The sequence below is a fragment of the Dioscorea cayenensis genome, chromosome 4 (genome assembly GCF_009730915.1).
Source record: "Dioscorea cayenensis subsp. rotundata cultivar TDr96_F1 chromosome 4, TDr96_F1_v2_PseudoChromosome.rev07_lg8_w22 25.fasta, whole genome shotgun sequence".
NCBI classification, from domain to species: Eukaryota; Viridiplantae; Streptophyta; class Magnoliopsida; order Dioscoreales; family Dioscoreaceae; genus Dioscorea; species Dioscorea cayenensis.
The window spans coordinates 6,279,713-6,305,314 of record NC_052474.1 but is presented as its reverse complement, the minus strand read 5'-3'; the positions used below and the strand labels follow the sequence as shown (position 1 = coordinate 6,305,314).

The following is a 25,602-nucleotide window of genomic DNA, read 5'->3' as shown; positions in this document are numbered from 1 at the left end:
CACCTATTATAATTTTTAACTATATATATGCATGCTTCAGCACAAATATTGTTAAAGCAGTTAAATTGAGTTTTTGTAAATAATTATATGAAAACTAACAAACACATACCTATATAGCAATTTATTCATAGAATACGATTAGAAATTCCAAATTCTTATGCTTTATTAAATGATTCCATAATGTGTACAAAGAGATATTGTATATACACAAGAATACAAATACTGGCACAAAGGATTTTACATTAAAGTTTGATACAACCCAAGTTTCATTGAAGTTTTTTTTTTCTTATTTTATAAAATGCGACAAGCACATGTATAAGGTCATGGGCACAGCCGAGAATGAGTCATCCAGCTCATACGTCTACACTTGGTGGTGCAAGGATTGAGACATTATGTAAAAATATAAACTTCGTCATATCCTTTGCTGCAGTAAAGCATAGAGAAGCACAAGTATTAGCGTCTCAAAGTATTGCAACAACAATCTTTTAAGATGATGGTGAACAAAGAAAGTTAAACTCTTCCTTACCCTGCGTATCCACCATAAGTTGGCTTGTAATTGTAGATGAGATGGGATAGCAACTTCACTGGATCAGGTCTAGTTGAAGATTTCCGTGCTTCACTGCATAAAGTTAAAAAAAAAACATATAGTGATTTCAATTGCAAGCTTGTTTCAATTTTCCTGTTGGAAAAATAATACTAGTTGTACCAATCAGTATTCAGTAAGAGCATGAGACACAAGAAATCAGTGGTTTTCTCTCAAGAGTTTGAGGAATACGAGTGAAACATCTTCATAATAGCTATATTTGGAATTTAAATCATTCCTAGAAAAAGAAAAGAACAGAAACAATTAATCGAGGAACACTAGAAAACAACTCATGAATGTTACAATTTAAGCAATATTCCTTTCTTAGCACGAGGCAGTCAAGTGAATTGCAGCTGAAAATTACACGAAAGTAGGGAAGAAAAGGAACTTCCATGACTTAGATAAAAATTTTGTGTCTCCAATAGCATGACAAATAAACATTTCCAGTTGAAAAATATTGGCAATTTGGCATCATGTGATAAGATTATATCAGAAATGAATAGTTCAATTAAAAGCAATTTAAAATAAAACTCTGAAACAACGCAAATCCAATATTAATCACCTAATGAAATAGTTGGCAGTGTGTTGAGTAACTCGAACTGCATCTTCAGTATGAGGAATTTTATCAGTTCCCCACTCAAAAGCATTTTTCTGTATCAAGCCAGGTAAAATTTCCAATTTGCAAAAATTAATTCTTCAAAGTTATGAAGTTAACGAAATGGAGGTTAAAACATACCTCGGGATGCCACTGAAATGCAGTGACAGGATAATTGTAGGCTTGGGCAGTAGAAATATAATCCTGATTGAAAAACACAAACATTAGCTGTGGCTAATCAAGTCAAAGCAAAACTAGGCTGGAAGTTAATGAAATGCATTCAAATTGCATACGTCATTATTAGCATCAGCAGTGGTTGTGAGAATCTTGAAGAAGTTTGACAGTGCACGGTTCTCTCGCAACCTTTTCGGTGAAATACCAAACTGCCAAATATCCAAAATCAGCAGAATTAGATCATTACCAAGATTCAATTGATAGAAATTAGGTCTCCTAAAATGTGACATGAAAAACTATGTTGAAATGCGAGCTCATTGTCATAAAGCTTGTCTCTGTTCAGTCACTAAATCATATGAAAGTGTTGCAATAACTTGTATGATTTGTAATAGAGAATAAATTTGTAACATTTGATACTACGATTTGTGGGACGCTGCACTATAAGAAGCCATGCTTATGATCTGAACACATACTAAAATATATCGATTATGGCTGTAAAAATACGTTATACATATACTAGGTGAGTCTATGTTTGTAATATCTGCAAGTGTGTAGGTGCTCCGATAATATATTGATTTATTATGAGATATTGTCTTCTTTTGTTCTCCTTCACATGGCTCCATTCGCAGATGGACTATGATCTTTTGATCTTTTTTGTTAACATTATAGTAGCTCGTCTTTTGTTTGTAACCAACATTAACAACTCAAAAATGATGAGTGCCAGCACATTACATCTAAATCATGACACCCATGCCCATGTCTAACAATATAATCTCCCTGAAATTTGCCTGGTAAAAATGATAATACTTAATCATTGGAACGTGAGAGATTCACTTATATGCACAAATGCTGGAAAACAAAGATTTTGAATCTTTATTCAAGGATAAAAAGTATCCATACTAGCAAAAAAAGAGGAAAGAAAATATTATTACATTTCATCTAACATGAATGACCTTACAAAGTTTTATCATAGTGTTCTCATTTTACTCACCATATGATTTTGCATGGCAAGGCATTCTGAACTCATCTTAGTCAATAAATCTGGAGGAAATCTTCGACATTGTACATAGTCAAAAGCAAACAACTCAAAGTAAGCAAAAAGTAACAATTCAAATAAAATTACTAAGCTAAAGAATAGAAAACAGGAGAGCTTGAATGAATCATGTTAAGTAACCTGATGAAAATTAAAACATGCTTCAAAGTGCAGATAAATTAGGTTAAAATAACATTCTTCATGTTGCATCAAATAGTTCATAAAAGCATATGATAGAGTAACAATAAAAAGTCAGAATGATGCAATCCACTGCATATACAAAAGACTGTAAGACCATCCATCAATCAAAAATTCAAATAATTTATTATCAAATAATAGCCATAAACTAGGAATGCCAGCAACGTGAAGCTGTAGATAAGGATTTGGCTGAAATATACAGTCACAAAAAGTTGTAAAATTTTGAATGTTTTGTTTCAATAATAACAAGGATACTTCAATTGGCACACTGCAGAGCAGCTACCTACCTCTCAAAAAGAGTTCCACTGGTTTCTGAAATTCCGAACTGAAGTGTAGATGCTCGATCTTCTCCGTAAAATCTCTCACAGATATCAGGATTCTATGATCATTAGTTCACAAACACAGGTAGTTAAGCAATGAAATAAGATGAATTTGACAATATCAATTGCTTCCAAAGATTAGGAATTTCAAAAATAATCTACACAATCTTGTCAAAAGGAGTCCTGTAAACTGAAAGGCACGGTAAACCTGAAACCTGAAATACATCAACTTTCAAGTTAAGGAAAAGAGGAACCTGGCTGATGAACATGCTCAATAGCTCGAAGCCCAAGCAGATTGCAAATAAAGGAAAATGATCCCCTGCATCATTTTTGGCCAGAACTATCTAGGAAGTAGACAAAAAGGAGATCAGTAGCTATTTCTATACAACAAACATATCGCAGCTAACCATACATATACTTCAACGCAGTTTCGCTTCTCAGTAATAAACTTGTAAATTGTAATCAAGAACATCTCATGAAACTGACTGGCATACCTCAAAAATTTTATTTGCAACATCATAGTACAAGCCCGTTTTGACCCATCCACCAGTAAACAGCACCCCATTCACCAATTTGAGTTTCTACACAGAAACCAAGTTATTTATTTAGAGTACTCGATCAAAACCATGCTTGTATTTTCTTAACCATACAAAAATTAGCATCATGTCTGCGGCTGCTGCCAATTTTTTATGAGTTTAAGACTGAAAATAAATTTAAGATTTAGGATGATGCGGCTTGTTAGAAATGTTTATTCATACTAATGATTTTTTAAATTTTACTTTTTGGATTTTAAAAATAGCATTTACTTTGAATGAAACGAAAAACAAATTGATGATTTTGCAAATTTTCAATCATATGAACTGCCCCGTGCACCGCTTCCTACTCAGTCAATGCATCGAGAAGATTAACTTCATCATAGCAAAATACATATTTCGATTGGTAAAACTAAACTTCAATGTAGTTGTGAATTTGAGACAAACTATACGGTGGGTTCTACAAGTATTTTTTTTTTCTTAAATGTCATAAAATATCATAATTGCCTAAAAAAAATTTTAAAAAAAATTCAAACAGTTCACAAAGAATTTAATCTAAATGAAGAAAAAAAAATGCATCTTTCTTTCTTGTGAGAAGGGGGTAAGAGCGGATTACTTGGATGATGAGATCTTCGGGCTCGTTGTAGATTATAGGGATGACGCGGGCACCAGCGGACTCGACGAACTTAACATAGGATGCAGGGATATTGGAGGCGTTGGTGGCGTTGCTGAGTCTCCCGTTGGCGCCATCACCGGGGTGAGTGAGGATCCCGATCACCGGCCGGTGGTACAGCGAGGGATCTGGAGAGGGGCAGCTGGATCCATCAGAGGATCGGAAGATGGCGTCGTCTGCGACCAGGGGAGCAAGGGATTGAGCCTTCAGAGAGCCGATCCAGACGGCGAAAACGAGAAGAAGAAGAAGGAGGAGCTCCACTATCGAAGCCATTGGAGACTCTCTCTCTCTCTCTCTCTCTCTCTCTCTCTCTCTGGTTCGCTAGCGCTGAATCTTAAATTCTTAATAGACTTTTGGTACTCTAAAATTAAAATTTGGAATCTGGATTACGTGGCGATTGGTAATTGGTTCGATTGCTTTTTTGGAGTATTGGGAGGACATCAGCTCTTGGCAAATTTCAAAACTAGTCTGAATATTCTAATTTTTATCTTTTATTCAAAAATTATATTTCATCCGATATATATATATATATATATATATACTCCCTCCATTACCTTTTACTTGTCATATTTGAAGCTTTTCTTTATTTTTTTTTACTTTGTCACATTAAAAATTTTATACAGCATTAAATATTTTTTTTTTCAAATTTACATTTTAATTTAATATATTTGTACAATCTTCAATAAATTATAATCAACTAATTATATACTCCGCTTAATAGAGTTTTAAATAGGGGTAGTTTTGGAAAGTAATGAAATTTTTTATAAAATATAAGTATCTAACTATTTTTAACCAATTTTTCTTAATCGATGTGTATTAGGTAAAATTGACAACTAAAAAAAAATGGAGAGAGAATCATGAGGATATCTACTGCATGGTCTAGTGGTTTATCACTTTAACAAACCTATTTATTATTCACCGTAAAAGACTGATATATCATTTTGGGGTAAATCTTTAAACAATCGTTATACAAACTGATACACCACTCCCACTTTGAAGGGTAAAAAATTGGAAGACAAAAAACATATAGGTAATTTTAAAAAAAAAAATTAGTTATAATTATTTTAATTAAGAAATAAACTAAAAATATGGTATTCTTCTTAAAGAAAGGATTTTTTAGGGTGATTGGAAACTTACGAGGGAGATTGCAAATATGTGGAAATGGCTTAGTTTTTCTTTTTTTATTTTTTAATGAAATATCCTTTAAGTAAAAAAATGGTAAAAACTTTGTTATTATTTAAATTAAAATTAATTATTTAACTAACTTAATCAAGTACAATTGTTAAAAACACGTTGTTCGAATACGTTTAAATAAGGATTATTATCGGTGGCAGGCAATTATTTTATTACAAATTAAATAGGTTTTTAATTCATAATAATTAAATAAAAAATAAAAATGTCTAACATAGCGTGAGTTCAAAAACATGCTAAGCATTAAAAGATTATATTATAAAATAAAATTTTAAAATAAAGTAGTCCTCGCAGTTATATTAAGTCTTAAATATAATGCTTAAAAATCATATTAAACTCAAATCTATCTAATTAAACTCTTTCAAGTTAATCTCAAATGTATCTCTCACACTATTTTTAACCATATACATGCTTCCATGAATATTGTTAGAATAGTTCAAACAAGTTTTTATAAATAATTATAATATGAAAACTAGCATTTACATGTCTGTATAGCAATTTATCCCAGGCATTCAATTAGAAATTGAGAATTCTTATAGTTTATTAAATTATTCCATTAGTATGTAACAACAGAAAAGTATATACACCTAAAGAAGTCAATTAATTTCATATGTATTGATTTCATCTTAAATTTAAGTTTGATGCGATGCGATGATGTTAGAATTTTCATCAGAACTTAATTATGATATTTATGCCGTACTATCATAAGCGGAAGCAGGATCATTTACCTTCAGCCATAACAGGTTATAGAAGATGACAAAAATCTTTTAAGTCCACGCTTAAAGTAACTAGACTCTTCCAATCTATCTCGTATTCTCCCACCGATAGAGCTAGCTAATTACACAAACGATAGATTGGGAGCCCTAGTGTTGTCATATATATAATCCTTACCATCAAAAGATTAATTCCACTCAAAAGTTCAAGTAGATCGCTATCTAAAGTGTCAATTAGAGTTAATTTAGGATTCCATTAGATAAAATCATGTCATGGACTATATTCAATTTGAATTCAGATCGGATTAATATCATCACAAAGTTAAGTCAGAATAGAATTCAAACTAACATTCTCCCACTTTGTCCAACTTTATCATAGGTAACTTAATATTTATTCACATTAACCCATAAATTCGTATGTCCACATCAAAGAAATAAATTACATGCATAATGACGGTAAGTCATCATTATAATCCAAGTATTACGACACAATCTCTCTCTCTAATGCAAACCTATATATGACATTTTATCATAATGAATAAGCTAGATATTTATTTGGGTCCAACACAAGCAAACTAATAATGCATAAACTTAATAATTGTCATTCTCAAACTTAATGTATACATTTAAAGAGAAGACAAATAAATATATAAATAAATATTTAAGAGTTTCAATGTTAAAGTGATATAATTGTTCAAAAAGAAAAACTAACTCCCATATGTTTTACATGATTTCTAAACAATTTTGGTGAGATTCCTTTCATCAAAGGATCTGCAATCATCAACTTTGTGCTAATTTTTTGAATGGTTATTTCACCGGCATTCACGCGTTACTTTAGTGCTAAATACTTGATGTCGATGTGTTACTTCGATTACAGCAGCAAAATTATCACAATATATTTTTAATGGCTTAGATATGGAATCAACGATTCTAAGCCCTGATATGAAACTCCTCAACTAAATACCGTGGGAACTTGCCTCAAAACACGAAACAAACTCGGCTTCCATAGTGGAAGTAGCAACCAAAGTCTGCTTTGCACTTCTCCATGAGATAGCACCACCGGCCAACACGAAACTATAATCGGATGTTGATCTTCGAGAATCAAGACAGCTAGCATAATCTGAATACGAGTACCCAATGAATTTCAAGTCATTTGATATTCTGTATGTAAGCTTGTACTCCTTCTTACCCTGAAGATACCTCATTACTTTCTTTGCAGTTTTCCAATGATAAACCCCTGGATTACTTTGATATCTTCCCAACATCCCCACAGCATATGCAATGTCTGGTCTTATACAGACCTGAGCATAGATAAGACTTCAAATAGCTGAAGCATACGGGATGCTTTCCATTGGTTCCCTTTCCAAGTTATTTTTAGGACACTAGTCCAAGTTAAACTTGTCTCCTCTCACCATAGGCGCAACACTAGGTGAACAATTTTCTATCTGTAATCTCTCAAGAGTTTTGTTAATATAGGCTTCTTAAGACAAACCCAAAACACCATGAAATTTGTCTCTATGTATCTTAATGCAATGACATAAGATGCCTCACCCATATCTTTCATGTCAAAATTCTTAGAGAGAAATGGCTTCACCTCATTCAACATACCCTTATCATTAGTTGCAAGCAAAATATCATCAACATATAGGACTAAAAAGTAAAACTTACTCCCACTATCTTTATAGTATATGCATTGATCCTTAATGTTCTCAACAAAACTGAATGATGAGACAACATCATGGAACTTCAAATACCACTGATAGGATGCTAGTTTTAGTCCTTATATAGATTTCCTAAGTCTGTAAACAAAGCTTTCACCTTCACTAGAAGAATCCTTCAGATTGTTTCATAAACACCCCTTCATCTAGATCTCTTATAAAGAAAGTTGTTTTCACATCCCTCTAATGTAATTCTAAGTTAAAATGAGCAACATGCCATTATAATACGAAATGAGTTCTTTTTCAAAATCAGAGAAAAAGTCTTATTATAGTCGATCCTCTTTTTGAGTAAATCCTTTAGCAACTAATCTAGCCTTGTAATGCTCAATGTTGCTAGCGAGTCTTTCTTGGTTTTGTAGACCCACTTGCACCCAATGGTTTTCGCCCCTTCAAGAAACTTGACTAGATCCCAAACATCATTATGTGCCATGGATTCCATCTTAGCCTTCATAGCACCATACCACAAGTTAGAATTACCACAACTTATCGCTTGTGAAAATGTTTTAGGGCCATCAGCGACTCCAAAGTCATAGTCAAATTCTTGTAAATGCAGAACATAATCACTAGATATTACCGATTTCTTAATGTTATTTGATCTTTTCAATACCACATCATTATCTTCTTGATGAAGTTGTTGCTCAATAACTTTAGATTGATGTTGTGGGACTTGATCAACTGGATCAGCAGGATGTGGTTTCACAATGATTGTTTGTTCAATGTTTTCCAAAACTTGATGGTTATCATGTGAAACAATCAATCTTTGATTAGCGTCTGTAGTTACTTCATGATCTTCTCATGACCTAAGTCTAAAGGTTGATCACTCCCACTAATCATGTCATTCTCAACAAATTTAGCATTTCTTGATTCCACACTTCTAGTGCTATATGATGGACAATAAAACCTATAACCCTTGGACTTTTTGGCATAACTAATAAAATAACTGCTAACAGTCCTTGAGTCCAACTTTCTCTCATGTGGGTTATACACTCTTATTTTAGCTATACAACCCTAAACGTGCATATGTTGCAAGCTCGGTTTCCAACCTTTAAACAATTCAAATGGAGTTTCAAAAACTACCTTAGTCGGAACATAGTTTCATATATACACCGTTGTTTTAGGAGCCTCAGTCCACATAGATAGAGAAAGTTTGGAGTTGTTAAGCATACTCCTTACCATATCCAATAGTGTGATTTCTTCTTTCAGCTACACCATTTTGATCTGGTGAGCCAAGCATAGTGTATTAGGTCATACTACCATGCTCTTCTAGAAACCTTGCAAATGGACTTGGTGTTTGTCTATCCTCTGTGTACCTACCATAATATTCTCCACCTCTATCTGATCTCACGATCTTTATTTGCTTACCGTATTGGTTCTCTACTTCAGCTTTAAAGACCTTTAAAGCATCTAATACTTCACTCTTATTATCAAACAAGTAGAGATACATAAAGCGTGAATAATCATCATTGAAAGAGATGAAGTATCTCTGACCATACGAGTCCATTTCTAGACTACAAATGTATGTATGGATGATCTCTAATAAGCATGAACTCTTCCTAGCACCTTTTTTTTTAGTTTTGTTGTTATGCTTACCCTTTATGCAGTCCACACAAGTTCGAAAGTCGGTAAAATCAAGAGAGTTAAGAATTCTATCATTCACCAACTTTTCAATTCTCTTAATGGAGATATGTCCCCATCTCCGATGTCATAACATAAAAGATTTATCATTCAAAATACTACGTTTAATACCAACATTTACTTGATCATGCAACACATTCTAAGAAACATTACTTTGTAATTAAATCTCAAAAAGACCATCATACAATGCACCATTCCCAACAAGAGAAGAATTATAAAACAAATGAAAAAAAATATGTTTCATAAAACTTAAATGAATATCCTAATGGTACAAGTTGTGAAACTGAAATTAAATTTCTAGAAAAACTAGGAATATAAAAAACCTTTTCCAAATCTAGAAGAAAGCCTGAATCTAAAACTAATCTGTATGTCATGATTGTCTCTACATGTGAACGAATCTTATTCCCTAAATAAATAAATTATTCACTCTTCGTCAGTATCCTTCGGCTTAAGAAGCCTTGCAAGGTATTAGAAATATGTATTGTAGTACCAGAATCAATCCACCAAGTGTTATCACAAACGTCAACCATATTAGATTTACAACGAACAAAAAAAAATTTCAGTACCTTTCTTTTCAAGATGAATCTTGAGTTTCGGACAATCCTTCTTCATATGCTCTTTCTTCTTACAAAAGAAGCACTTAGACACCTTCTCGATCTAAACAGGTATTTTGCCTTTATCCTTTTTCAGTTTGCTCCGTCCTTTCTTCTTACCTTGAGTAACCATATGTGTACTTTCACTCTTTTCTAACAACAGACTTTCCTCCTCTTGAACACATATGGTCAAAAGCTCATTAATAGACCATTTATATTTATGTGTGTTATATGAGATTTTGAAAGGGTTATGCTAATGTGGAAGAAAGTGTAAGATAAAGTACACAAGGTAAGTTTATGAAAAATCAATATGCTCTAAAGCCTTAAGTTGAGCCGGTAAGTTTCTTATCTTCATGATGTGTTCTCGCAGACCTTTAACACTTTTGAGCTTCATGAATAATAATTTGGTCATGAGAGTGCTAGCAAGAGCCTTATCTGAAGATTCAAATTGGTCATCAATTAACTTCAATAAATCTCTTACATGTGCACAATCTGGGATTGCACCACAAATACTAGCAAATATACGAGTCTTAATGTACATCATGCTTAAGTGATTAGATCGCTCCCACCATTCATACTAGGCAATGCACCCGGAGTGCTATTGTCTGTCGGCATAGGTGGTTCATCCTTTTTTATAACATAGTCAAAATGCATGTATCCCAACTGGAGGAGAATTAACTCCATCTAAGTTTTATAATTATCACCCCTTAACATGGTACCATAACACTTTTCATCAAAAACATCTGATTGTACTACTACAATAAACAAAATAACATACATATTATTCTTAATATTCAAGGCAATAAAACAAGTTAGTATGCTTACCAATGCAAACCATACCGAAAAGAAAACATGAATCAATTTGTTATCACAATCTACTTGTGGGCAAAGGTATAAATACAAAAATATATTGATAACCACCAATAAAACTAATGGATAATTAAAATTTTTTAATACCTATGGGCGACTTAAGAAATAAAAATTAACCATTATTTTATCCTAATTAATTATGTAAATATAACACAATCCCTGTGGGGAAAAATCATTATATCAAATATAATTAATCACAACTTGTCACCTGATAAAGCTAATAAATAATTAAAACTACTTAATACATGTGGGAGACTTAGTAACAAAAATTATTAATTATTTTATCCTAATTAAGTTTGAGAAATATAACAAGATCCTATGGAGAAAAATCATTATACTAATTAGAATTAATTATAATTCATGTCATTTAAACTAGATGTGATCCATTACACTCATAATGTGTAATTTATAATTTTTTAAAAAAATAAAATCATGAATATTGTGGTCACTCCATAATTATCAAATAATTCATTCGATCACATGGCATACCAACAATATATATGGACAAATTCAATACAAAATAATTAATTATACTAATTATAATTAATCTACTTAATGCACGAATAATTCATACAAACAAACCCTCAAAAATAAATAAATAAATAGACATGCTTCAATATGCAAAAACACACTCAATATGTTTAAACAAAAGAATTTTGCATAAACACCCATTTTTCTATTTTACTTAAATATATTGAATAAAAATAAAACATAATAAAATAAACACACTGAAGACCGCTCTTAGCATGGCCACCGCTAACGGCAGGGATGCACCTAGCAGCCCCGCATGCGCAGCCAAGCGCTGCCACGTTGGGGCTTGCATAGGTTCTTCCCGCTCAGGGAAAACCACGCTCCATTGTGCGAGTCTTGCGTATCTGTGATAGCACAACATGTACAGTGCCTTCGCCTTCGCCTTCGCACTGCACAGATGCGACCGTGCATGGTTGCGACTATGTGCAGCCCATGCTCGTGGACATCACACAACCGGGCAAAGTGTAGTAATGCAGCCAGAGCCACATATCCACGAATTGCACAGGCACAGCCTAACGCAGCCAACATGATCCACACAATCCCTAACCACTACCCGAGCACTGCCCAACGGCAACCAGTGCAGTAATGTGTGGAACAGTGCACGTGGCTGCATACTTGTATAAGATGAGTTTAACCCTAAATCATGCAAAATATATTTTGTAAAACATGCGTACCTATTAAAAGGATTCATGTCATACAAACCCTAACTCCATGCATGTTTACTATAATCAACATATAATTATTAATTAATATACATGAAAATAATGCACAATATAATGCAAAAGATTCAAACAATATGTAATTATGAAAATTACATGTCCAAATATAATAAAACAAGTCAGAACCATGAAAATTGACTCTAATACCAATTATTAGAGTTTTTATCAGTTTAAATTCAGATCGGATTAATATCATCATGGAGTTAATTCAAAAAAGAATTTAAACTAACATATGTGAGTTTCATTGAAGTTTCATTTGAATTTGATATTAAAACCTCGAGTAAATTTTTTGGGAGGTACCCAAACTTTGACTTTGTATATTTTCGGTATCCCAACTTTGATTTAGATCAAAACGGTTACCCAGCTATGATTCTTTTTCACCGGCAGGCCACCCAAACAATTCCGGCCCATATGTGCTGATGTGGAGGCCGGTTTTTACACACTCAACCTTTGAAATCCAAGTCATTCTGCCACGTGTATCTACCACATTAACAATAGATCACATCACCCAAATTCTTTGCCAATTCAGCACACCAGTCATCTAAATAAAACTCAATATTCCTCTTCCTCTTCGTCACTGTCACAGAGATAGGGTGAGAAGAGAAGGTGGAGATGGTGCACAACCACGACAAGGGAAAGAGCGGCGCGCTAGCGTTGTCCATTTCATGGAGGGTGAGCAAGGTTGCTTTCTCTTTCCTGACGAGCAAGAGTGGTCCACAACAAGATGGATTTGTCCTTAAAGTCACCAACGAGAGATTGCTGGCAAGGAAGACAAAGGGATTAGTTGGTGGCTTTGTTATTTTTTTCATTATGTTTTTTGGTACCTTGAGGGATTTTATTTTGTAATTATTTTTTTTTGTGTAATTTTGATGATGGGTTTGCAGGATGTGCATCAAGGGTTATTTTTTCATCTGTTGATGTTGTAGATGTGGTTGTTGTTTCACGTAGGTGTGCCTATATTGTCTATTGATTGCAATAAGTTTTTTTCTTTTTCGGTTGTATTAGCAACTCTGGTTGTGCCTATATTGTCTGTAAATATCTTGATGTTTAGAGTTTGTGAAACATCTGCAGCTCTACTTTGCAGGCGACCACAAGCTTCTCTTCCTCGCTCACGACCAAGGCTAACACCATCACCTCTTCTTCATCACTCTTCTCGTTTCCAAAACCAAACAATGAGGACTGTCTCCTTCTTTCATTCTCAAGACGAAAGGGGCTTTGTTGACGCGTGGCGAGCACTGATCGACACGTGAGTTTCTCCATGGCTGACATGGAATTAAGGTATTTTACTGACGTGGAAATTTATTCTAACGTGGCAGAATGACTTGGATTTCAAAGGCTAAGTGTGTAAAAACCGGCCTCCACATCAGCACATATGGGCCGGAATTGTTTGGGTGGCCTGCCGGTGAAAGAGAATCATAGCTGGGTAACCGTTTTGATCTAAATCAAAGTTGGGATACCGAAAATATACAAAGTCAAAGTTTGGGTACCTCCCAAAAAATTTACTCTTAAAACCTCAAAGACCAAGTGACAAACGAATATTCCTCAAATATTTCTATATGGCTTTAAACATAATTGTATAATTTAAAAGCAGTCTCTGTACAGCTCAAACATTATTAATAATAAATAAATAAATAATAAAAAACACACGCACACCCGCGTGATGATTCAAACGGGCCTTATAATTTCCTAGCAAACGTAGTGCATTGAGACATCATGTGAAAATATAAACTTCATCATATCCTTCACTGCAGCCAAGCATAGAGAAGAACAAGCACAAGTATTAGCATCTCAAAAGCATTGCAACGATAATCTTTAAGTTGATGGTAAACAGAGAAAGTTAAAGTGTTCCTTACCCTGCATAAGCTGGCTTGTGATTGTAAATGAGATGGGATAGCAACATCACTGGATCATCAGGTCTGGATGAAGATTTCCGCGCTTCACTGCAAAAGTTATAAATAAAATAAATAAATAAATAAAAAAGAGCAGTGACTTCAATTGCAAGTTTGTTTCAATTTTCCTATAATTATAGTTGTATCAATTAGTAAAGTTTGAGACACAAGAAATCAGTGATTTTCTTTCAAGGATATGTGTTCAGATATAGAGAAACACAAGAGGAATAAGAGCAAAACATCTGCATATATATTATTCCTATAATAAGAACAGAAAAACAGAAACATTTAGCTGAGGAACAATACAAAACAACTTATGAATGTTACAATTTAAGAAGTATTCAAGGGAACTGCAGCCAAAAATTACATGAAAGGGAGAACTAGAATTTCCATGATCAAGAAAAAATTTTGTGTCTCCAGTAGAATGACAGAAAACATTTCCAGTTACTAGAAAAATATTGGCAATTTGGCATCAAGTGATGAGATTATATCAGAAATGAATATCCCTTAAAAAGAAAGAAAGAAGAAAGAAAAAATGAATAGTGCAATTAAAAACAAAGCTCTGAAGCAATGCAAATCCAATAATAATCACCTGATGAAATAGTTGGCAGTGTTTTGAGTAACTCGAACTGCATCTTCACTATGCGGAATTTCATTAGATCCCCAATCAAAAGCATTTTTCTATATCAAGCCAGGAAAATTTTCTGGTTTGCTAAGTTTAATTCCTCAAAGTTATCAAGTTAATGGAATGGAGGTTAAAATATACCTCAGGATGCCACTGAAACGCAATGACAGGATAGTTGTAAGCTTGTGCAGTAGAAATATAATCCTGATTGAAAAATACAGACATTAGCAGTGGCTAATCGAGTCAAAGCAACACTAGGCTGGAAGTTAATGAAAGGCATTCATATTGCATACCTCATTATTGGTATCAGCAGTGGTTGTGAGAATCTTGAAGAAGCTTGACAGTGCACTGTTCTCTTGCAACCTTTTAGGTGAGATACCAAACTACCAAATTTCCACAATCAGCAGAATTAGATTTTTACCAAAATCCAATTGATAGAAATTAGATCTCCTAAAGTGTGACATAAAAAACTATGTTGAAATGGGAGCTCATTGTCATGAACCTTTTTTTGTTCAGTCGCTAAATCATACAAAAGTGTTGCGACAACTTGTATGATTTGTAATAGACAATAAATTTGCAACATTGGAAACTATGTTTTGTGGGACACTAATCATAAGGAGACATGTTTATGATATGAAACATACTAAAATACATGGAATATAGCTGTCAGGGTACATTATACACATACTAGGCGAATCTATGTTTGTAATATCTGCAAGTGTGTAGCTGCTTTCATAATATATTGATTTATTATGATATATTGTCTTCTTCTTTTGTTCTCGTTTCTTCACACATGGCTCCATTCTCAAATGGACTATGCTGTTTGTTGTTAACATTGTAGTAATTTAGTCTTCGGTTTGCAGCTAACAATGACAACTGAAAAATGGCAAGTAACCAAACAAAATATGCCTTTTGATTATTCAAGAGCCAACTTTTTTTTTTCTTGGTTCTTAAGTGTTCTCTGTAAAAAATAACGTTATTACAAATATATATATATATATATATATATTCTTTAGTGATGTGCACCAGTACATTGCATCTTAATCCCAACACCCATATATGCCATGTCTAACAATAGCATCTCCCTGAATTTTGACAGGTAAATGATAATTATCGGACGGTGGAAGATTCACTTATATGCATTTATATTAAAAGCCAATCTAAACAAGGCCTAAATCTACATGCATGGATAAAAAAAACAAAAGAAAAAAAAACCATACTAGCAAAAAAAGTGAAAAAGATAATATTACACTTCATGCAATATGAATGGCCCTATAAAGATTCAACATAGTGTTCTTATTCAACTCACCAAATGATTTTGCATGGCAAGGCATTCTTTACTCATCTTAGTCAATAAATCTGGAGGAAATCTTCAACATTGTACATAATAAAAATAAAAAAAACTCAATGTAAGCAGAATATAACAATTCAAATAATATTACTAAACAAAGGAATAGAAAACAGAAGAGCTTGAATGAATTAAGTAATCTGATGGCAACTGAAACATGCTTCAAAGAGCACATAAATTAGGTTAAAAACACATTAATCACGTTGCATCAAACGGTTCATAAAAGCATATCATAGAGAAACAATAAAAGGTCAGAATGTCCCAATTCACTGAATATATATACACAAGAGACTGTAAGACCAGCCATCAATTGAAAATTCAAATAATTTCTTATCAAGTAATACTAGGAATGCCGGCCACACAAGGCTGTAGATAAGGATTTAGTTGAAATATACAGCCATAAACAATTTTAAAGTTTTGAATGTTTTGTTTCAGTAATAGCAATAATACTTCAATTGGCACATTGTACAGCAGCTACCTACCTCTCGAAAAGAGTTCCATTGGTTTCTGAAATACTGAATTGAAGTGTAGATGCTCGAATTTCTCCATAAAATCTCTCACAGATATCATTATTCTATGATCAGTTGTTCACAAACACAGGTAGATCAAGAAATGAAATAAGATGAACTTGAAAACATCAATTACTTCAAAATCAAAAGATTAGGAATTTAAAAAATAATCTACACAATCTCGTCAAAAGGAGTCCTGTAAACTGAAAGGCATGCTAAACTTGAAATTTATCAACATTCAAGTTAAGAAAAGAAAAACCTGGCTGATGAACATGCTCAATAGCTCAAAGCCCAAGCAGACTGCCAACAAAGGAAAATGATCCCCTGCATCATTTTTTGCCAAAACTATCTGGGAAGTAGACAAAAAGAAGATCAGTAGCTTTTTTATACACAACAAACATATCACAGCTAACCATACCTACACTTCAACACAGTTTCCCCTCTCAGTGATAAACTTGTAATCAAAAACATCTATACCTCAAAAATTTTCTTCGCCACATCATAGTACAAGCCTGTTTTCGCCCATCCACCAGTTAACAGCACGCCATTCACCAAGTTGAGTTTCTACGTAGAAACCATGTTATGTAGAGAACTCGATCCAAACCATGCATGTATTTTCTTAACTATAACATAATTAGTATCATGTCCTGGCCGCGGTCAATTTTTTATGATTTTAAGACTGAAAATAAATTTAAGATTTAGGATGATGTGGCTTGTTAGAAATGTTCATTAATTTAATGATTTTTTAAATTAATTATTAAATATATTTCCCAGGTTTGGAAAACTCCACATATACGCTTCAATCTGAAACCTCCATTAACAGCTTCTAATCAAGCTAAAATTGTTAAAGAACTTTTATTTTTGGATTTTAAAATAACATTTATTTTGATTTTTATAAATTCTATTTAATAAAATAAAAAAAAATGATGATTTTGCTTTTTTTTATATAAATGTAATTCTTCAATCATATGAGCTGCCGCGAGCACTCCTTGCCACTAAATTAATGCATTTTCACAGAAAATTTGACAAGATTAATCACATCAAATCAAAAAAAAAAAAAACTCAATTGGTAAAACTAAACTTCAATGTAATTGTGAATCTGGGACAAATTTCAGGGTGGGTTCTAAAAGTAATTATTTTTTTCTCGTAAATTTATTAAAAAAATTCATAACAACAAAAATTAATATCAAACAGTTCACAAAGAATTTAATCTAAATGAAGAAAAAAAATGCATCTTTCTTTCTTGTGAGAAGGGGGCAAGAGGGGATTACTTGGATGATGAGATCTTCGGGCTCGTTGTAGATGATAGGGATGACGCGAGCGCCACCCGACTCGACGAACCTAACACAGGAAGCAGGGATATTGGAGGCGTTCGTGGCGTTACTCAGCCTCCCATTGACGCCATCACCGGGATGAGTCAGGATCCCGATCACCGGCCGGTAGTACAGCAAGGGATCCGGAGAGGGGCAGCTAAATCCATCCGAGGATCGGAAGATGGCGTCGTCTTCTACCTGGAGAGCAAGGGATTCGACCTTCGGAGAGCCTATCCAGACGGCGAGAAGAAGAAGAAGAAGAAGCGCACCAACATTGGAAGCCATTTCCAGAGAGCGTGGTTCACTCTCTATCTTTCTGTCTCTCTCGCTCCCGCTTTGAATCGTTATATACTTTTGGTACTGTGTAATTGGAATCTTTAATACGTGTCGATTGGTAATTGGTTGGAACACTTGTGTAGGGTTTGGGAGGACATCTATTCCTGCCAAATTTAAAAAGGAGTATGAAACTTTTTTAAATATATACTTTTCATTTTTTAAAAAAAAACAAAACAAAAACAACAATGATTTGTGGTTGTAAATTCATCTGCCGGCATTTGCTAGTGTGCGCGAGCATGTAGCACTTTTTTCTTTTTTCTTTTTTTAATGGATTCTCTTGCAATGTAATGTAATAATTGAGAGTTTATGTTTTATTCATATTTATAAAATTTATAAAAAAAAATATTGGATTGCAAGTGTTTGCATATGTGATAGTTTTAGTGGATTCTCTTTCTATGTAATAGTTGAGAGTTTGTGTTTTTATTTATATTTAAAAATTTAAATGAAATAACGGATTGTAAGTGTTTGTGTGATAACACTTTGTTTTTTAGTGGATTCTCTTCCAATGTAAAAATTGAGATTTTGTGTTTTATTTATATTTATAAAATTTAAAATAAATATATGTGTGATCTCATTAAAACTAAACCTCACACTTGCGAGCTCACACAAGCTCACCAAATCACTAACTCACACCAATTACACCAATGTAAGTGATATGTCTTTACTTTTTGTTCCAGACTAACCAGCTACACGAGACCTTATAGACAAATTTATTATGAGTTCTTTAGGAGTCACCATTTGAAAATAAGTGAATAAGAAAAATATATTAATAATTTTTTAAAATAAAATTTTGAGTTATTTTTATTTTGATTTAAAAATAAATTAATAATATGGCGTTTTAACTAATGACAACATTTTTTTGGGTAGTTGAAAGTTGTGAGAGATACTGAAACCATGTTTGTAATGGCTTGTTTATTTCTTCTTAATTTTTTATGAAATATTTTTTAATTTATTAATTGTAAAAGCTTTGTTATTGTTTAATATTAATAAAAGTAATTAATTAAATGCATTTTATTTAAAAACTTAACATTTTGAGGACTTACGGAGGAACAAAAGAGTTCCGATAGCCTCCTAACATATCACTAAACAAAGCAATAAGGCATCTCGAAGGAAGCCCACTATTATACAAAGAACAACCCACTATTATACAAAGAACAACCAATATTAGCATCTCGAAGGAAACCCACTATTATACAAAGAACAACCAATATTGGTATACGACCAAATGGTCTATTGGTATACGAGTCACCGATAGAGCTCTTCATCGAGTGGTGAGAGTTCGATTCTCGGTTGAGGGCACATTTCTGGGAGATGTAAGCGGTAGTTGTGTGTGAGTGGTCCCAGCACTCATGTGTGCGTAGACTCCACCCCTACTTACCCTACCGAAGCTTATGCACGCCCCTAACAGTTTAACAGGTCTTCAGACTGTCTGTTCCTCTTGTCAAAAAACATTAGCATAGATAGTCCTTGCACAATGAACACAAATATCTGGCGTTTGAGACATTGAAATGCAAACTACACCACTTACAACACTTCAATCAGAGAACATCTACAACCAACAATAAAATAAAATAAGAAAAGAGTATATAGAGTAGTTATAAGAGAAGACAACTCTCCGGATTGACAACACCTGAGAAAACATTAAGCCAACTGAAGGAAACCAAACACTTTTGCATAAATTTATCAGCATTCCGACTTATAATTGGGCAAAGTTACAAGGCATGTAGATCAGAAATTCAGCAATCAGCGGAATAACCAAGATGCATATCAATGGACCTTGCACAGTGGACGTCAAAGATTCCATACTCGATGAAGTTTGAGGCATTAATACATTGTTTGAGAAGTACCCAATAAGGCCAACAAGTACACAAAATATTGATCAACTAAGAATCTAAAAGGCATTGAACATATAAATTTAAGATTGTAAATATTACCATGAGCAGTCGCTACAATTAGCAGATATTATTTAAGGTATCAAAGTGTCGATACATTTCATCCTCTATTGATAGCTTTTGACATCAAATTTTTTTTTTTTTTTTCGTGTACAAGTTACGTATTATTGAAATATTTGTATCATTGAAATATTTGTTTAAATACGATGACAGTGATGACCTTGAGAAATGTATGGGAAAGCATTTGGGGAGCCATTATAAGATTTCAGCATTCAATATACACAACCCAGATTATACAACATGATACAACAAATTGCCTGGTAATCTAAAACATTCCCTGTACTGCCAAGATTCATAAACAGAAACAAGTTAAGAAATCATGTTGATGAAATGGTTCTATTTGTCATCCTAATTTGTTTTTGCTAATGAATTTCAGAATATAATACCACAGCATATTCAGTCTTATTCAGATCATGAACATAAATAGCTGTTTAAGGAAATACACAAGAATCTAAATGAACTACACTTTTCATCACAAGGAGGTCAAGGTAAACTGAGGCAATAAACTTTGCAAGTGGCTAAATGTATCTATGAACCAACAAATTTGACAAAAGAACAATGATACTAGTACAACAACAAATACAGTTAAAAGAAAAGGATTATGGGGAAGGAAGCAGGAAACTCCTTATATACAAGGAAGAATCAGGAAATACATTACCATTCAACTTGCACAAGACCATTAGGCTATAATAGTAAACAACCAGAAGTATATATACCAGGGGAAAAAATCTGCCATTATGTTTTCTCAGTTGGAGTGAGGTGTCCCATCTGTTCCGTAAGATGATCGAGATTCTTCTTGTTCCACCATATGTTCACCTTTTCTGTCGTCTTTCCTAGACTTCTATCTGTTTCTGCATCTTGTCTTTTTGACTGAACTTCTTGAGTTTCAGATGAACCTGGAGTTTCTGTGAGAAATTGTTCCCAAAATACATCATTCACCCCAGCCTGCTGGGCAGGAGGAGTTTCATTTGCTTGATTTGTGAATGAATGATCCTCATGACCAGTGGGCTCAGAATTGACATCTATCTCAGAAATCTTATTACGTGTATCTTTGTGACTTTCTATTGTAGGCAAACTGGGGCTTCCAACATTACTAGTTGACTCTGCCAGCTCTGGAGAGGAATGGATATCTCCCAAACAAGGGGAAGAAGGAAACAGTTTAGGTGATGATGGTCTCATATTAACATCAGTCTCCTCAGATGATGCATTCACCTCAGTGAGAACCATCCCAGAAGGCTGAGAAGGCATTCTATCATCATACCACATATCCCCGCCAGAGGCTTCGCTAACACTGCGGAAAAAAGCCTCCAAGGAATTCAAAGATGATTCAATCTTATCAAAAGGTTCGATGTCAAAAGCCTGCATAAGTCCAGTGTCTTGTTTCTCCAAACTCCAAGACTGGAACTCTACAATCTGATTCTCTTCTGCGATGCTATCCTCAAGGAAATAGTCAAATTTAGGTGATCTTCTCTTCTTGTGATGGATATCAGACTGATAGAAGCTATCAGGCAGAAAACCAGGCCCCTGTACAGTTTTACTTAAGAAAGATATCAAATGTCTCTGACGCTGCTCCACTGTATGCAACCTCTCCTCTAAATTTTGCATATGCCTTTCCATGCCATGCTGCTCTTGGGTGTATTTCTGAAGCTCAAAAATGAGGATGCCCTTATCATGTTTTAGCCGCTCAATCTCCTCCTCAAGATCTTGCTTTTCAGCATCTGTCAAATGCCCGAATGTACTCTGGGGCAAAGAACGGCTATGGATTGGCTTGCGTCTGTGAATATTCTTTAAGAGGTGCCTCTGTCCTCTTACAAACTCCTCATTTGCAAACTCCCATTGATCAGGATCAGCTTTTCTGAAGCCCTGAGTATATACATATATATTCATAACACAACATAAATTAATCAAACAAGAAATTCAAATATTGTGAAGAAAAAAAAAAACAACAATCATAACAATATCTAAACCAATTTTCTCTAACAAAAAGAAAAACTAAGGTTGCTGCTTTCTAAAGTTAGCAAACTTCACAAATCAAGCCTCATCCACAGAGGGAGGCATGATCTATTATTTAAGAAAGCAGAATTGATCTCCAAATATTTTTAAAATTAAAAATGACACAAGATTATTTAAGCACACAAAATTGATCTCCAAATATTTTTAAAATTAAAAATGACACGAGAGTAAGAAGCTAAATAACGTGCTTATAGGGGCATCAATTGCAATTGATTCCCATCATCTACGATTCGAATAGAAAATCCCAAGAACCTGATAATGGATGTGATACACTGAATCTCTCTCCAAGGTAATAGTTCCCTAAAATCCATGTACCTGATCCTATTTATCAAATGAGAATGAGAAGAACAGTGATATTTAAAGGTTGGGGTTTGACTTCAGATAAGCTGATTACAGCTATTAAATTGACTCAGGCACAAGAGTGAAGTAGCTTTCTGCAAACAAACATATTCTTCATAAAGAACACTGAAGAATAAGCTTCAAAGAAAATAAGCATCACAGCTTTTCCTGGTTCTCTACATTAAAATATAGCCTGAGAACCTGAATCAATTAACAATTAACATGGTAAAATACTCAGTATATTGGACACAAAATGAACACCAGTCTTCTAAACAATCCAACATAAATGAAGGGTTTAAATTTTGAATTTGCAGATTGTAGATTTTACGCATCAAGCATATTGAAACATTGTTTGTACCCAAAACTCAGGCATTGATACACATTAATTGTACACAGTGCTAACAAATAAAAAGGCAGCAAGCATCTCAACTTCTATTTGATTCTCAATGTTTTATGATAGCCCAAGACACAGATTCCAATAAGATACAAGAACACCCCGGTACATTATTCGATCACTAGTATTGTAAACAATGCAAGCGAGGGTGGGTATCATAGATACCCACTTCAATTGGATCAAAAAATAGTTCACATCCTATCTACTGTAAACAGTGAGAAAGAATAAACTTGATTTATAGTAGTCAAGCATCTCAACTTCCTATTGATTCTCGATAACTAAATTATAGCCTAAGAACCAGATTCCATTAAACTGATATAGGAGACAACCCCTAATATATCAGCATCCCAAACATCACCAACCCTAAGTTGATTCAATCTGCATACGTGACTGAAAACTGAGCTACCAAGCAGAAAAGCCTTTCGATTTCTCATTGATTTTCCACAGTAAACTATAGCCCAAGAACCAGATTCCATTAAAATGCTAGAAATACCATTCAATCCACTGGTTTGTCATCAAAATCAAAATCAAAATCAATTCCTATTCTCATTCAATTTCAAAGCTAATAAATCAGACACAGAAGAACAAATAAAACTCCAAACATCTAAAAATCCAGCTCAAATTTCAAAATTTAGATCATCACTTACATAAGTATTCAACTGACGAACAAAGCTGGAGAAGTTGTTGTGCTTGAAGTACTTAGGGAGAAGGTCACGGGCGAATTCGAGCGGCTTCCAAACGACGAAGCTGCTACTCGACGGGCTCCACGAGACGATAGCGTCCGACGCCGGATCATCGACCATATCGTAGGTCTTAGTGAGGAACGGCGCTGGAGAAGTCGAGGCTGAGGTTCCATGAGACCCGTCCATCTGGCCCCAATCCCAAAACCCTAGGAATCAGCGGCCAACAACCATTAAAGAAGGGTTTGGAAATGCGTAGATCTTCGAAGAAGGGATAAAAAGGATGTGAGTTGAGTTGTTTTCCGGGAAGTGGGGGATTTTGCCTTCGTTTCTATCTTTGGACGACTTCCGCGGTTGGTTTTCTGGAAGTGGAGGCGGTGCTGGGGGGAAACGTGGAAATTTCTAGAAAGGCCAAGCGAGTAAGAGAGCAGCTTCCTGTTTGACTCCCAGGTTTCAAGTTTTAAGCTGCTTATTGTTTCTCCGGTGGTTACGAGTGACAAAATTGGGGTAAATTTTTCGTGTGTGAGCATCTAAGTTTGGGCTTTATATCAGTTTGGGAGTAATAATTTTCAATTTATATTAAAATAAGCACTAAACTTTAATTTCATTTCTCTGACAGGATAATTGAGAATTTTCAGTGAATTTTAGGTGATGTAGATGCTTAAAAAGTTTGCTTGGCTGCCCTGGGTCCACGTTATTGACTCGCCAAATCAGCTACTAAACCAATGTGGTGTTTTTTTATCCACGTAGGATGTACATATCAGCTATTGTAAATTAATGTGATGTTTTTTTGTCCACATAAAATGAGTTGGTGAGTCGGTGGCGTGGACCCAGGGCATCCACGTAAGCTTTTTGGTGTCCACGTCACCAAAAATTCACCGGAAATCTCCAATTACCCGATTGGAGAAATGAAATTAAAGCTTGATACTCATTTTGATACAAATTGAAAGTTAGCGCTCAAACTGATGTAAGGCCAAACTTAAGTACTCACTGGAAAAATTTACCTGAAAAAATTGGGTGACTTTTTTGCTGTCTTTTTTTTTTCAAGTTATATTATTATTATTATTATTAAAAGGATAAATTATTGTTTTAAATTATTAACGTGTTTTCCAGTCATCTTATCTCACTGTTTATGTTTTTTTTTCCCTATAATTTTAAGTGGTGAATTTTACTTTTAAGCTAGGAGACAAGCCTCGTCGGAATGTCAAAGAGACAGACAAATACGATGGTCCACCAGTTATAATTATTTAATACTCCCAGAGATTTACTATATAGGACGAACTAATACGCTGGGTAATTATAGACATGACATATACGCCCAAAATGATATATCAATGGTCACAATCTCTTAATGGTAAATCCTTTGCCTTACAACCCTGGAGGGGTGGAGAATACGGTTTCACCCACAAAGGACCATATGAACAGTGAGTGAATAGTCCCAATACCATATTTTTACAATATATTGTACATTATACTATAAAGGATTCGACCTTATATCACTCATGGTGATTTTTACTAGACTATCTAGTGATGAAATATTTTATAGTTATGGGGCTAGATGCAGTCCTTTTTATTTGTAAATCTCATAATACTGTTATGAAATACAATAAAAATTTTAGAGACATGAAAACATAATAATAACCAGCAGGGTTGGTTCCAACAGGGAGTGATTTCAAGTTTGAGTCATTGTATAGGAAAAAAAAACACACCCACTATTTTTTTTTTAGAGTTTCAGTATAATTTTGAACTGTTTTAAAATTCATGGTCTCAGCAAATGAACGATTAAAAAAAATAGAATCTGACAAACTGAAGTAAATTTATAAAAAAAAATAAAAAATAAAATTGTAAAGCAAAGTTTGTATGGGAAAAAACGGCCACTATTTTATTATTAAAGTTTCGGTATATTGTCAAACTAATTTAAAAAATTATGTTCTTAAAAACATTAATAAATCAAAGATTAAGATAAGTTAAATCTGACGAATTGAAATAAATTTATGAAAAATAAGAAAACTTGGATTGCAAGGCACACAGACAGATAAAGTGTCATTCTCTGTAGTATAATAGAGGCTTCTATCCACACGCATTTGATTAATTTCTTCAAATGAGAGCCTGACTTTAGTTTCAA

The 25,602-nt window shown here is 33.9% G+C and overlaps 3 protein-coding genes across 3 annotated transcripts; all 3 read right to left on the bottom strand.

Annotated features, from left to right (window-relative positions):
* Window positions 1-286: 286 nt before the first annotated feature.
* LOC120259559 (gamma-glutamyl hydrolase 2-like) lies at window positions 287-4,431 on the bottom strand. The gene is made up of 10 exons (XM_039267188.1): window positions 4,053-4,431; window positions 3,398-3,484; window positions 3,158-3,247; window positions 2,871-2,962; window positions 2,344-2,404; window positions 1,472-1,561; window positions 1,320-1,382; window positions 1,146-1,234; window positions 527-619; window positions 287-424 (listed from the first exon to the last, which is right to left on the bottom strand). The coding sequence occupies exons 1-10, from the start codon at window positions 4,380-4,382 to the stop codon at window positions 391-393; spliced, it is 1,029 nt and encodes a 342-aa protein (XP_039123122.1). The 5' UTR covers window positions 4,383-4,431; the 3' UTR covers window positions 287-390.
* Window positions 4,432-13,615: 9,184 nt separating this feature from the next.
* Window positions 13,616-18,088, bottom strand: LOC120259486 (gamma-glutamyl hydrolase 2-like). The gene is made up of 10 exons (XM_039267098.1): window positions 17,722-18,088; window positions 16,928-17,014; window positions 16,710-16,799; window positions 16,424-16,515; window positions 15,903-15,963; window positions 14,887-14,976; window positions 14,735-14,797; window positions 14,561-14,649; window positions 13,933-14,019; window positions 13,616-13,824 (listed from the first exon to the last, which is right to left on the bottom strand). The coding sequence occupies exons 1-10, from the start codon at window positions 18,046-18,048 to the stop codon at window positions 13,791-13,793; spliced, it is 1,020 nt and encodes a 339-aa protein (XP_039123032.1). The 5' UTR covers window positions 18,049-18,088; the 3' UTR covers window positions 13,616-13,790.
* A 2,343-nt stretch (window positions 18,089-20,431) lies between these two features.
* LOC120258283 (heat stress transcription factor A-4b-like) lies at window positions 20,432-23,932 on the bottom strand. Its single transcript, XM_039265644.1, has 2 exons — window positions 23,445-23,932; window positions 20,432-21,914 (listed from the first exon to the last, which is right to left on the bottom strand). The coding sequence occupies exons 1-2, from the start codon at window positions 23,664-23,666 to the stop codon at window positions 20,787-20,789; spliced, it is 1,350 nt and encodes a 449-aa protein (XP_039121578.1). The 5' UTR covers window positions 23,667-23,932; the 3' UTR covers window positions 20,432-20,786.
* Window positions 23,933-25,602: the final 1,670 nt, after the last annotated feature.